A 15135-nucleotide genomic window follows, 5' to 3' on the forward strand; every position below is an offset into this window, starting at 1 on the left:
CAGTTTGTGGACCAGATCACCAAGCTTAGTCCAGTTTGTGGACCAGGTCACCAAGCTTAGTCCAGTTTGTGGACCAGGTCACCAAGCTGACCTTGATGATGCAAGTAACAATGCAGCATTATTTACATCAAGCATATCATTTGATTGCAATTTTCTTGCCTACTGATTATGAGAGCCATTGATAATTGCTGTTTTTTATAAATGGATTTTCTTTCCCATTTAAGGTCTATACCAAGGTAAATTGGTGGACTGGATGGACTCCAAGGGGGATGAGATTTCACTTTGGCAAGCTGTGTTGGACCGTCCAAACCTTTGGATAGACAGCACACTTATCCTACGTCCAAATATGCAAAAACGAAAGTTTTAACTTGTACGCCACATATATATCTTCTTGATGTGAAAAATATTTGTACACTATTCTGTCTGTTGATATATTTGTATGATATGCTACGTTGATATATTTGTACAATATGCAGTGTGTTTATAAATTTATACAATGTGCTGCTTGTTTATATAATTGTACAATATACTGTATATCTACATATATGCCAGTCTTAAGATTTTTGTCTAATGTGGAGCAGTGCCATTTGTACGAGTTGTTGCCTAAGCTTGGACTTGTGGTTCGAGTTATTGCCTAAGCTGGGACTTGTACTAGTTATTGCCTAAGCTGAGACTTGTGTGAGTTATAGCCCAAGCTTTGACATATTGTTCAAGTTATTGCCTAAGCTGGGACTTCCTGTACAAGTTATTGCCTAAGCTGGGACTTCTTGTATGAGTTATTGCCTAAGCTGGGACTTCTGGTATGAGTTATTGCCTAAGCTGGGACTTGCTGTACGAGTTATGAGTTATTGCCTGAGCTGGGACTTGTGCGAGTTATTGCCTAAGCTGGGACTTCTTGTATGAGTCATAGCCAAAGCTGTGACATGTTGTTTGAGTTATTGCCTAAGCTGGGACTTCTTGTACAAGTTATTGTCTAAGCTGAGACTTGTTGCTACTTGAGTATATGATAAATTATTTCAAATGAAAGTCTTGTGAAACTGTCCTGTTTGAATATTGTTCAAAAGGATTGTAGCTGTAAGAATTTTCTTCCAAGACCCTTGTTGAGGAATTTTAAACCTTGGTTTTTAATACAAGATAGTGTTCTGTAAGAACTAGAAAAGCTGTCAGAAAAATAGATTTGAAAAAACTGGTTGACTTTCATCCAGGCTATTACTATATGAATATTTTTTTTATTACAGTCTATGTGGTGTGTGCATTGCTCATTTCAGCATGTTTATGACACAGAATTTACAAATATTAAACATTATTTCTACGGGTAAGCCAGGCCATACAAGTACTGAGTTGGGTAAATGTTTTTGAATTGGCTGCTTAACTGTTATATTGCCATGCCCAGTAATGTTATGTTTTGTCCAGCAAAAACGTCCTAGACTAGTACAGTTATATTGCCATGCCCAGTAATGTTATGTTTTGTCCAGCAAAAGCATCCTATACTAGTACAGTTATATTGCCATGCCCAGTAATGTTATGTTTTGCCCATCTAGAAACATCCTAGACTAGTACAGCTATATTCCCATTTTACCCATCTAAAAACAATATCCTAGACTAGTACAGTTATATTGCCATGCCCAGCAGTGTTGTGTGTTTCCCAGATAAAAACATCCTAGACTCAGCTTGACAGTTTGGTATATTGTCATGTACTATTTTCCACCTAGCTTAAATACTGACTAACGGTCTAAAGACTAATCAGATTAATCCAAGTCAAAGCCAATTAACCAAGTGACAGCTTAGGATTTTCAATAGTTCATTATAAATTGTTTTTTTCTTCTTCTGAAAATGGGTTTTTGCAAATTCAATTTTTAACAGTCATGGCATGATTCCAAATATGTTTCCTTGATTAAATGATAAGACAGTTTTAAACACAAGTGATTTTGATCATCGGCTACCAGTGTCAGTCAGTCATACAGTAGCTTATTTAAGATAACAGCAACAGTATCAGACATTCATACAGTAGCCTTTGTGAGATAATCTGCTAACATCAGCAGTCACAAAAGCCTGTGTGTAAAAATGCCTTTGGTTTTGATTTGCAGAGGGAAATTATTTATCTTGGATATATCAGCATATGTAACAAAAATTGTGAGATATAGAATACATGTGTCAAGTTAGGGTTATGTAACAAAAATTGTGAGATATAGAATACATGTGTCAAGTTAGGGTTATGTAACAAAAATTGTGAGATATAGAATACATGTGTCAAATTGGGGTTTTGATCATTAGCTCATTTTTAAGACCACACCCTCCAATAATGGTAGGACATAGATTCTTATTGTCCATTTGTTGATATAAGTTTTGTGTTTAGTTCAGTTTTCAGGCAATATGGCAGGTGCTTTCGATTCTTTAAATACGTTTCTAGTTTGTACTCATGTAAATTTCATGACAACCAGGACATTTGTTGTTACTGTTGCTCATATAAGTTTCATGAAAACCAGGACATTTGTTCTTGTCGGTGCTCATTTTATTCATATAGGACTTGTTCTTAATAATATCTTTCAGCTGTATTATTTTGATTATAATTAATATATTCACCTTAACATTTGTACAGTATAATAAAGAAATTTAGTCTACATTGTATAACTATAAAGCTTGCTTTTGAAGTGTTGATATTATTCCTCTTGTGACTATCTGAGACTTCAGAGCTGAGTTTGGCGACTAGTGCCTGATGTAATAGTGGAGGGCGCTGGTCACTAAGTTGAGTTCCATAGTCAAATACTATGATCAACAAATATTATTCTTGCCTGTGGATGAAGCCACTATATGTTTTAGTGTTCCGAATTAGGACAGATACAGAAAGGGATAATGCTTTTTGTGAATACTGTTTTGTTACTCAGTTAGAGCCAGTTAACATCAGGACAAGTTTCTTTAGTATGCTGCGTCTTGACATGATGTCATTAGATATTTCCAGGATCTACCCCATTCTGAACCATATCCCATTTTTAGCTTACCCCATTCTGAACCATACCCCACTGTCAGCTTACCCCATTTTGAACCATACCTCCACCTTCAGATGACCCCATTTTGAATCATACTCCAACTTCAGTTTTTGAAAGTATTATAGCTGGCATAGTTACAATTTATTACTGTAGCAGTAGATAAATTGTCAAGTTTTCAACAGCATTTATTTGCTAAAGACACCTTATCTTGTATAAATTGTGCATTATATATATATATATATATATATATATATATATATATATATATATATATGTTACAGATGTCATCGTAGAAGACCTCATGGAAGTTTGGTCACTTGACCAAATGAGCTTCTTCAAATAAAGTAATTATTATTATTATCATAGACTTTTTTAATTCCTTCATATCTGTCAAATTTCAAGCCATACAAACTTTTTTACTTTGGAAAAATGTAGTCATTGATGGTGAATGGCATGTTAAATCCAAACTGTTTGTAGGAGATGGAGAAGGAGACTAATGTGTATGGTCATTCAGAGCTAGATTATACTTCTGTCAGGTACATTGGATAGCACTTCTGTCAGGTAGATTAGGTTGTACTTATATGAGGTACATTAGATTATGTCTGTCAGGTACATTATGTATCACTTCTGTCAGGTACATTAGGTTGTACTTATGTCAGGTTCATTAGACTGTACTTCTGTCAGGTACATAAGTTGTACTTCTGTCAGGTACATTAGACTGTACTTGTGTCAGGTACATTAGACTACTTATGTCAGTACATTAGATAGCACTTCTGTCAGGTACATTATACTGTACTTCTGTCAGGTACATTAGGTTGTACTTCTGTCAGGTACATGAGACTACTTCTGTCACGTACATTAGATAGCACTTATGTCAGGTACATTAGGTTGTACTTCTGTTAGGTACATTAGACTACTTCTGTCATGTACATTAGATAGCACTTATGTCAGGTACATTAGGTTGTACTTATGTCAGGTTCATTAGACTGTACTTCTGTCAGTTACATTAGACTAATTATGTCAGGTACATTAGACTACTTCTGTGATGTACATTCGATAGCACTTCTGTCAGGTACATTAGGTTGTACTTCTGTCAGGTACATTAGACTGTACTTCTGTCAGGTACATTAGGTTGCACTTATGTCAGGTACATTAGGTTGTACTTCTTTCAGGAACATAGTTTCCAAGATTGAAAGTGGGATAATATAATTCAGAGTGGATTATATGCTGATAATAGGGCATTAGTTATCCCAAGTAGCATTAGTTATCCCAAGTAGCATTAGTTATCCCAAGTAGCATTAGTTCTTCTCATGTGGAAATTAGTCCATTACATGAGAGAACTAATTCTGTGGAAATTCTTGAAGAGAGAGCACTAGTTCTTCTTACAAGGGAATTCATTAACATTTACACCTGGAGATAATATAGTTGAAATTTTAAATCACATGGTATGAATTCTCATCATATTTTGACTTGTAGCATAGTAGGTGAACCAATATTTGATAGGAGTGGCATTGTGTGTACATAGATTTCCTAGTGTGTAGTGTGTGTACATAGATTCCCTAATGAGATTAGAGCCACTTTATTTGGTTAATGTGGATAAATAGATATAAGGAAGGAGTATGCACTGACAGGTTAGTAGATCAGCAGAAGCAATATGCACTGAATATGGACTAAAAATAATTGTTTCCCTTGCATGTTTTATACAGATGAATCCTGTGATTTATTGATATGATCATATATTACATTGGTATATTTAGATATGTGATGTAGAGATATATGCAATAGGTAGTAGTTTATGTTGAGATAAAATTCAGCTGGAGTTCTAAAAGAGATTTTGAACTCAACTAATCACAAAGACCTTTGCTCACGTCATTTTTTATTTACCTTGTACATATGGTTCTCACAATGTCTTTAACATCCTTCAGTTCTGTTGTTTCCCAGTTTCAGTCCTCAGATTATGAGAAGATGTTCAAAGTTTTGTTATATTTGTTTATAGTTACACAAGCATATGAAATAATCACTGTCAGAGGTCAAACTCTGTTTTAAAATGAATATATTCAGTTTTTCAGAGTTTAGTAATTCATTTTCCCAGTCATAAAAGCACGGTAACCCTTTGTTTAAAAATTGTTATCTGCTTTGGGCAAGTTACAGAATTGGGAAACAAGAATATAGCCAATTTCACGGAACAAATAGCATGGGATTAAAAACACATAAATCACAATGCTGTGACCAGTGCAGCGCACAGCAGTCAGTACCACCTGTATGTTGGGTCTAACCCTATGCAACTTTAAATAAATACTACAAACATGGGGGAGATAACTCATATTTTCAGAAAGGGCTGTATGCTGTTGCTTGTCTACTGTATCATGCATTTGTACAGATTTTTGGCATTTTATAATTTTTATATCTTTTACTTTTAGATTCAGTATATCTTTCTTTAACTTCACATTTATGTAACATTTTGTTTCACTCCCATAAGTTGATGATTTCTGCTAAAATTTCATATTGTGACGGGCTAGAAAAGCAAATTACTATGAGCAAAGCAGTGTTAGAAGCCGAGAACTGTAATATGTTTTTGGTGCAAATCTTTCTTTTAAAGTGGGTTAAGGTTGCTGTGATGTATAACTACATCCTTATATGCTCAATATTAATTTACTTTTGAAATTATTTATATTTTATTATCAACAGAATTATTTTTATATTCAGAATTGATTTTAGAAAAGCTTGTAAGCTTCAAACGAAATCTGTCAGTTCCTTTATTAGATGCATAGATGCATAATGGAACTGTTATAATTATGGAAGGCAGCTTGTGCATAATTTGCTAAAATTAACATACACCAAATGCACTTCACAACAACTAGGCACTCAATACAAGATCTGTCAAATTTCTGTTCAACACAGGCTTGGATTTAATATTCAGATGATGGTAACACAGACTGGTTTATTGATATGTAAGAATGTAAATCATATTACATAAACTTTCTTTGAAACCATTTTAAATTTCTGTCCTTGCCTGTTTGCCAGTTCAGTACAGACAACATCTGTTGAAAAAATCAAAAGTTCATCTGCATAACCTTAATCTGAATAGCATACAGGCAACAAAGTTAATCTTAATCTGAATAGCATGCAGGCAACAAAGTTAATCTTAATCTGAATAACATGCAGGCAAAAAAGTTAATCTTAATCTGAATAGCATGCAGGCAACAAATTTAATCTGAATAGCATGCAGGCAACAAAGTTAATCTTAATCTGAATAGCATGCAGGCAGCAACAAAGTTAATCTGAATAGCATACAGGCAACAAAGTTAATCTTAATCTGAATAGCATGCAGGCAACAAAGTTAATCTTAATCTGAATAGCATGCAGGCAACAAAGTTAATCTGAATAGCATGCAGGCAACAAAGTTAATCTTAATCTGAATAGCATGCAGGCAACAAAGTTAATCTTAATCTGAATAGCATACAGGCAACAAAGTTAATCTGAATAGCATACAGGCAACAAAGTTAATCTTAATCTGAATAGCATGCAGGCAACAAAGTTAATCTTAATCTGAATAGCATACAGGCAACAAAGTTAATCTGAATAGCATACAGGCAACAAAGTTAATCTTAATCTGAATAGTATGCAGGCAACAAAATTAATCTTAATCTGAATAGCATGCAGGCAACAAAGTTAATCAGAATAGCATACAGGCAACAAAGTTAATCAGAATAACATGCAGGCAACAAAGTTAATCAGAATAGCATGCAGGCAACAAAGTTAATCAGAATAGCATGCAGCAACAAAGTTAATCAGAATTTTCTTCTAGTTTTAGTTTTATTTAACTTAAAATACACTGCACATGTGTAAAAGTACCCATTTATTAGCATAAGTTTGTTATCCCTATTCTTCAACTACTGGTAGGGTTGGCACCATAAATTTATCAACATGTTCAGCCATCTTGTTATGCTACTACCCCTGAATATCAACATGAGACTTCTTATCTAGTTGGCCCTGAATGGATATAGTACTGATCATACATCCAATATGGCCACCATGACAGACATTTTGATATTTCTTTTTGTCCACATCATGTGAGATCTAGTTAGTACTAACTGTGCTAATTTTCATCCAACATGGCTGCTAGATGGGGTTTTTTCTCTTTGTATAGAAGAGCATCAGTCCGTTCAGTGAACTTTTAACAATATTGTTTGCTTCATCATCTGCTGTAATTCTATAATTGTTGTCTTGAATTTATTTAATATTTGTTAAGATGAGCATTATTAGTTATATGTTGCATGTCTTGAGCTCTGTGTATCTTTCTGTAAAACACAGTAAACATGTGACAAATGTATTACCTCATAAAACTTTACTTGTTCATGTGCACTGAATCTCTTATTTTACAAATCGCATGCTAGGGGTAGGGGAGAGAGAGGGTATTTTCTAATTTTAATAAACCAGGCATTAATTAATTCATGTATATAATAAAATCATTTTATGTATTTGAATCTTAAATTAGATATTTCCATTTAAACTTTTTAAGCAAAGTTTGCCATTATGTTTACCCATTTGTCCTGCGACTTACTTTCACCCAGCTTGTAAGTCACCTGGCCTAGTTATGATTTTGTTGGAGTTCTAAGCCCCACTAGAACAATTTTTAACAGAAACACTGGGATTTTATGTTTTGATTCTTAGAACATGGTTTATGAGGGTTAAAGGTGACTGCACGTGTATGGGAAAATATGAACAAGCTTTTTTAGGAATAATACTGCACAACCTTTGGGAGTGAAGTATTATTCTGAGAGAACTAGATTATATTTTTCAATACAAATGCAATAACCTTTGTATTATATACTCATTTTGTTATTCTACCTAAGGCTTAATTATAAAAAATGCACTACAAGAAACAAAGTAATTGAAATTTATACTGCATTAAAAAATAAATACACAAACATAGAGTCATCAATACACAATAACAATATTATTGCACACATAGCACTGTCCAGTGACCTTTGAATTTTGTCACATGCTCAACAGTAGTTTAAAAAAATAATTGTCATTTTAGTCTATTTCAGATTGCAGCATTTGGTCTGGAATTAATGGATTTTGTTTTTATGTTGATCCAGCCCAATTCTGCTTTTCTGATTATGATGGACTGGATTATTGGGTCAATTCAGTGCAGTAAGGAGAATGGATTTCAGCTGTAAATGTGCTCGAAATTCCAGTACAGTTTGTGTGTATCAGGTCTTGTAGGATATATCATTCAGATTTGCAGAACTAAGAACGTACATTTTAAGGAAATTCAAGATGCATAAATGTATATATTACTATTCTTATTACTAGGTAAAGAAGACATATATTTATGCCCTGTCACTTGCATCTTGCTATTGGAGGAACGCCAGCTATGACCTGTATCATACAGTGTGTGTCTTCTATCGCTAGCCTAACATTGTACCAAAGTAGTTATAAGGGGAAAATTGCAAAGCAGCTGTTGTGTGACAGTCCATTTAGCCAGCAGAAATAATACTTTTTCACTGTCCTGATATATTGACTCTGAGGCTCTTAGTTTCCTACCAAAACCTTCAGTTACATATATCTTCTCAAATCTAGTATTTTGACAGCATTGTAAAATGGTACATATGTGATAGATATGGGATGGCCCTTGGCCTCAATATGCTTTTCTATGCTATATTTTTATAGACCCTAGAGAGCACTGGTCATTGTTTTAACCAGTCTATTTGCGAAAAGTTACAAATATTTTTCCTAAATAACTATTACAATGTTCAGAACAGCATTTTCAATTACTGCTTATCTCACTTTTGTTGTTGAAATTGCAAATATCACATTCATTCGTGTGCATGTTTTAAAGTTTTGTTTCTGACTCGTTGAAGTCTCCCACATCGTTAACTTTATCATCTATACTTTCAAATGGACGAAACAGCTTGTTTAGTTCATTCACAGGGGCCCCAAGTGGCCGAGTGGTCTAAAGCGCTCTCCATTACAGATCACTGCCATCTCACCTCTGTCTGCGTGGGTTCGAGTCTCGGATTCAGCCTATGTGGGTATGTGAGAAAGCTTGCCAGTAGCTTCTCGTGGGTCGGTGGTTCTTTCCGGGGTTTTCCCGGGTTCTTCCTCCACCATTAATACTGGCCGCCATGTATAGCCTATCGTGTGCTGAAAAATGGCGTTAAACCCTAAAACAACAACAACAAAGTTCATTCACAAATAAATTTAATCAACTAAAACCTATTGCATCTACTGTATGAGTGTACATGGGTTATTTACAAAGTAGTTCCTAATACAGTATACTATTTTTAGGCAAATGTTTTGTGCACATGTGTGTGCAATATCAAAGTGTTCAGTATCGCAGAATACTGCACAATTCTGACAATGTAAAGTTGATGGAGACAGAAATGAGCATATAATAATAACATGCTTACATTAACCATATTGTAATAAATTCTTGCAATCGTACAGTATATTGTAAAAAAAAAATCTTGCAATCATACAGTATATGTATTTATTTTTGGTTGCCTATTGGTTAGAGCGTCCGCCTTGGAGGCAGGAAGTCGTGGGTTCGATCCCCAGCCGAGTCATACCAAAGACTTACAAAAATGGTACTAACAGCTGCCTCGCTTGACACTCAGCATTAAGAGGTTAGTGTTAGGACTGGTTGGCCTGGTGTCAGGATAATGTGACTGGGTGGGACATCATGCTATATGTCTGCGGCATTATGCCCCAGTGCTAGACATCACTATAAACTGCCACATTGCAGACATCGTAGCGATGAGACTGGAAAATTGTTAAAGCTATGTTAAAAATCTGAATCACACACACACACACATGTATTTATCATAATTCTTGCAATCATAAAGTTTGTGTATTTATTATAATAAAGGCTTGCAATCATACACTAAACATATTATAATAAAGGTTTGCAATCATACAGTATGTGTATTTATTATATGCTCATTTTTGTCTCCATTAAGTTTATATTGTCGGAATCGTGCAGTATTTTATGGTATTGCACTCACGTGCACTTCATACTGCACTCACATGTGCCCAGTAGTGTATTAGGAACCACTTTGTAAACAAATCATGTACACTCACGTAGTAGACACTTTACAGTTTGGTTGATTAAGTTTGTTTCTGAATGAACTAAAGCAGATGTTTTGTGGACTGCCACATACCAGCTGCTTAGCCACATTCCACGTTAAAACGTTTTTTATACAATGTTTTGGATTTTAGGTTAGCAGTAGACTCCAGACAGGTCATAAAATTGCTGGGTCCCTACAAATAATATGCAAGTGACAAGACATAAACTTTCTTCTTTAGCTGGTAATAAGAATGGCAAAAAATAAACTTAGTTTTACATCCTGAATTTCCTCAAAATGTACTTTCTTAGTCCTGCAAATCCAAATTACATGAGCCATGTCATGGGTTCTCAAGCTTGATTACACATTTCTAAATTGTAATGTAATTTCAACTACATTTCAAGTGCAATTACATCCTCCTTACTGCATTCAAAATGAAATGAAGATAATATTCCATATCTTTTTGATAATTACAATTGAAAGAATTCATATTTTTCACACAGTATGATTTAAAACATTCAACAACAGAACAGAAACACTTGCAGATGTCAACACACTGCTCCGCTGCTGAAATCAGATGTAATTCATGTAGAATTGGCACAGATAACTCCAATCCATAATCGCAAAATTTCATAGAATCAACAAAAATACCAAAATCTATTCATTCCAGACCAAATATAATAGTTGTTGCAATGCACATCCATTCACCATTCTAAATTTCAACTTTAAGTAGACCCAAACACCATTTTCTTTCCAATGTGTTGTCTAGCATGCAACTAAGTTCAAATTTATCTGGGCGGAGTTTTATGTATGCATTAATAATGCTGTTCTTGTGTGCTAATGAATCTGCACTTGTGTATTTAGTTTGGAATATGGCGTAAATTTAGTTGCTTCGTTTCTTGAAATTTATTTTCGTTTATATAATTAAACCTTAGGTAGAATAAGAAAATGAGCATGTAACAAAAAGATTACTGCATTTGTATGAGAAAATTTGAACTCGTTTTGTCGGATGGATATACTGCACTCCCAAGGTCATGCAGTATTCCATCTGAAAAACTCGTTCATATTTTCCCATACAAATGCAGTAACCTATAATCATTATAATCAATTTTTGCAATCATACAGTTTACATATTTACTATAATAAAGGCTTGTAGTCATACATTATGTGTATTATAATAGTTGCAATCATACAGTATGTGTATTTATGAAAATAAAGGCTTGCAATCGTAGTTTATTATAATAAATTCTTGCAATCATACAGTATACATATTTACTAAAATAAAGACTTGCAATCATACAGTATATGTATTATAATAAATTCTTGCAATCATACAGTATTTGTATTTACTATAATAAAGGCTTGCAATCGTACAGTATATATAATAAATTCTTGCAATCATACCGTATACATATTTACTATAATAAAGGCCTGCAATCGTACAGTATGTGTATTTATTATTGTAAAGGCTTGCAATCATAGAGTATGTGTATTATAATAAATTCTCACGATCATACAGTATACATATTTACTATAATAAAGGCTTGCAATCGCACAGTATGTGTATTTATTTTAATAAAGTCTTGCAATCATACAGTATGTGTATTTACTATAATAAAGGCTTGCAATCATGTAGTATATGTATTTACCTGTGAAAAAAGAGCACATAGTTTCTACAAGTCGGACACGTCTGTCAAAACAGCCATCTGTAACACCATTGATCAGACTAGGTCTCTGTTGGATCTACATGTGTATATTCAGAGTAAAAATCATCACTTGAACCTGTAGAATCATGTCTCACATGAAGTAATCAATATGATGTCACACTGACCCATTTTTATGTATTGGTGTTTAATGGCACCTCAGCACAGTAGTGGCTATGGCACCAATTAATAGTTGAGAAAATTAGAATTTGTGATAATTATATGCTTTTAAATTTTTAAAAAAACTTAACAGGAAGCATAAAGGCACAGTATGCAAGAATTTCAAAAGTAGTTGGCCATTTTACTTTACCAATGTGTGCACTGGTCATTATACTTTACCAATGTGTGATTAAAATCAGCATTTTTTAGTATGTAATAAGTAATCTTACATATGTGCCCATTTCAGTACCTAATTAATCTTACATATGTACCCATTTCAGTAGGTAATTAATCTTACACATGTACCCATTTCAGTAGGTAATTAATCTTACATATGTACCCATTTCAGTAGGTAATTAATCTTGCATATGTGTCCATTTCAGTAGGTAATTAATCTTGCATATGTGCCCATTTCAGTACCTAATTAATCTTACATATGTACCCATTTCAGTAGGTAATTAATCTTACATGTGTACCCATTTCAGTAGGTAATTAATCTTACACATGTACCCATTTCAGTAGGTAATTAATCTTACACATGTACCCATTTCAGTAGGTAATTAATCTTACACATGTACCCATTTCAGTAGGTAATTAATCTTGCATATATACCCATTTCAGTAGGTAATTAATCTTGCATATATATCCATTTCAGTATGTAATTAATCTTACATATGTACCCATTTCAGTAGGTAATTAATCTTGCATATATACCCATTTCAGTAGGTAATTAATCTTGCATATGTACCCATTTCAGCATTTAATTAATGTTACATATTTACCTATTTCAGTGTGTAATAATTAATCTTGCATATGTGGCCAATTCATTGTGCAGTTAATCTTACCTATGTTCCCATGTCAGTATGTAATAAATAATCTTATATATGTGCCCATTTCAGTATGTAATAAAATAACTAATATTACATGTGTCCCTTTCAGCATGTAGTTAATCTTCCATATGTACCTGTTTCAGCATTTAACACCTAATCGTACCTATGTGCCCATTTCAACTAAATATTTTTTGCCATGACAAAAAAAGAAATTATTCCATCAATTTCATCAATTCATATTTCGATGGAAATAAATCAATTTGTATGAAGTTATTATAAATTGTAAGAATTTATCATAATGCCAAACACACTAAATTTACTATGATGGTGAAATCTTAGTGTTTATTATTTACTAAGAATATTGGAAATATAAACTAACTGCCTGTACCTAAATGACTTGAGCTAATTTCAAAAATAACACAGCACTACATTAAGTAGCAATGCTACATAGCAATGTCATCAAGCAATGCCACATAGCAATGTCATCAAGCAATACCACATAGCAATGTCATCAAGCAATGCCACATAGCAGTGTCATCAAGCAATGCATCATAGCAATGTCATCAAGCAATGCCACATAGCAATGTCATCAAGTAATGCCATATAGCAATGTCATCAAGTAATGCCACATAGCAATGTCATCAAGCAATGCCACATAACAATGTCATCAAGCAATGCCACATAGCAATGTCGTCAAGTAATGCCACATAGCAATGTCATCAAGCAATGCCACATAGCAATGTCATCAAGCAATGCCACATAGCAATGTCATCAAGTAATGACATAATACAGTTCTACACAGCAGTAAATAATATTTAGCAGCGCCATCTTGTGATGAAAATACCATAACGTATTGATCAGAATCTTGTGTTCAATGTAAATGTAATTTATTAAAGTTGAGTATACCTTTTTTTATGTATATGAAGCAATCTCGAGGCATTCTAACCTCATTTTTCTGACGGATCACTTGGCCTTTTAGTAAATGTATACTATTCAATATTTGTTATGGATACAAAGTTTTCTTGGTAATGTAGAGTTTCTTATCTACTGGAAAAAACTTACTATGAAAATTATATATTTATTTAGTTCCTGAAATTGTACACAATATTTAGTTCCTGAAATTGTACACTCTGTTTTGATCCTGAATTTGTACACTCTATTTAGATCCTGAAATTGTACACTATATTTAGGTCCAGAAAATTGCACACACTGTTTAGGTCCTGACATGTACAATTTTTTTTTTGTGTCACAGACTTTACAGTGTCATCCACATGGATCTGTTATCCCCTCACTATAAATAGATGATAGACATTTATTTTTATCTCTAGACTACAATGTTATTTAGGATAAAACACCTATTTTTTATATGTTGATACCTCCTGATGTCACAAATTATGGCATGTTGGGTAAAGGCCTTGTGGTCAAGTTTCTGATTGTCACTGAAGGTCGTTTCACCACATTATTCTGTGAAATTGATTCATCATGCCATAAATAGGCTGTTATATTTGTGTTCATTCCCAAAATATGTATGCAGTGAATTCCATGATTTCAGTCATTTGCCTAACACGGCTCACATTTGATGGATATTATTTGACAAGTTTCAGACATTTCGTTTGAAATAAGCACCAGTGTAAGATGGTCTAATTTTCAGTGTTTTATTTTCCACGTTACCAGTATTAATGTCAAAAGCTGATTAATGTAAAATAATGACAATTATATGTAAATATTGATGAAGTCCATAAATGATTTCAATCAGCAAACAATTTTGCAGTGTTACACATCTACATGCTTTAGTTGACTACAAAAATCCATATTTACCCATAATCTATCAAATATTGAATAGTATGGTACTCGGCTAGTATTCCTTCAGTTTCATTTGTACGAGTTCAATATTCAGGTGATGTAGCTGTGCTTATCTATACATGTATCATACAGAATAATGTAATAACATATCTTTACATAACATATAGTTATAATATTAACAACAAATTGCTGCTTGATATGTAATCAAATAAAACAATAAAGGAGTCTGTTTTAAATTTTTGCTTCAAATATATATTTCTACTTAAGTAAACAGGTTCTTTTTTAATTCTCCAGTAACTTGTGCAGTGCTTGAAGAAAGTCCTTTTTTGCCCAGAAAGATTAGCTTGATTTGGTTTGATTTGGTGTTTTAAAGCTCAGCAACATCAATATATTATTTAGTGCCAAGGGGCATTTGGAGTCGAGTTCCTTGCCCAGAAATATGAAAATTAAAATTTCCAATTGCAATTTTTCACAAAAACACCAAACTATCACAACAGTGCTTTAAACAACCTTTCTCCTTTTAAAAAAAAAAAACCCACTTCAGAATCTGACAGCATTCTGACATGAAGGGCTTTCAGTT

The 15135-nt window shown here is 33.5% G+C and overlaps 1 protein-coding gene across 1 annotated transcript in view; it reads left to right on the forward strand.

Moving 5' to 3' along the window:
* The window catches only part of LOC149785949 (uncharacterized), a 213286-nt gene extending 198504 nt beyond the window's left edge, over positions 1-14782 (forward strand). Inside the window, exon 14 of the mRNA XM_089976201.1 lies at positions 225-14782. Within this exon, the coding sequence (XP_089832327.1) occupies positions 225-367 (143 nt within the window). The 3' untranslated portion in view covers positions 368-14782. The remainder of the gene's footprint in view (positions 1-224) is intronic.
* The last annotated feature ends 353 nt before the right edge of the window (positions 14783-15135 follow it).

Source organism: Sinohyriopsis cumingii, chromosome 12 (genome assembly GCF_028554795.1).
Source record: "Sinohyriopsis cumingii isolate HCF-2022 chromosome 12, ASM2855479v2, whole genome shotgun sequence".
NCBI classification, from domain to species: Eukaryota; Metazoa; Mollusca; class Bivalvia; order Unionida; family Unionidae; genus Sinohyriopsis; species Sinohyriopsis cumingii.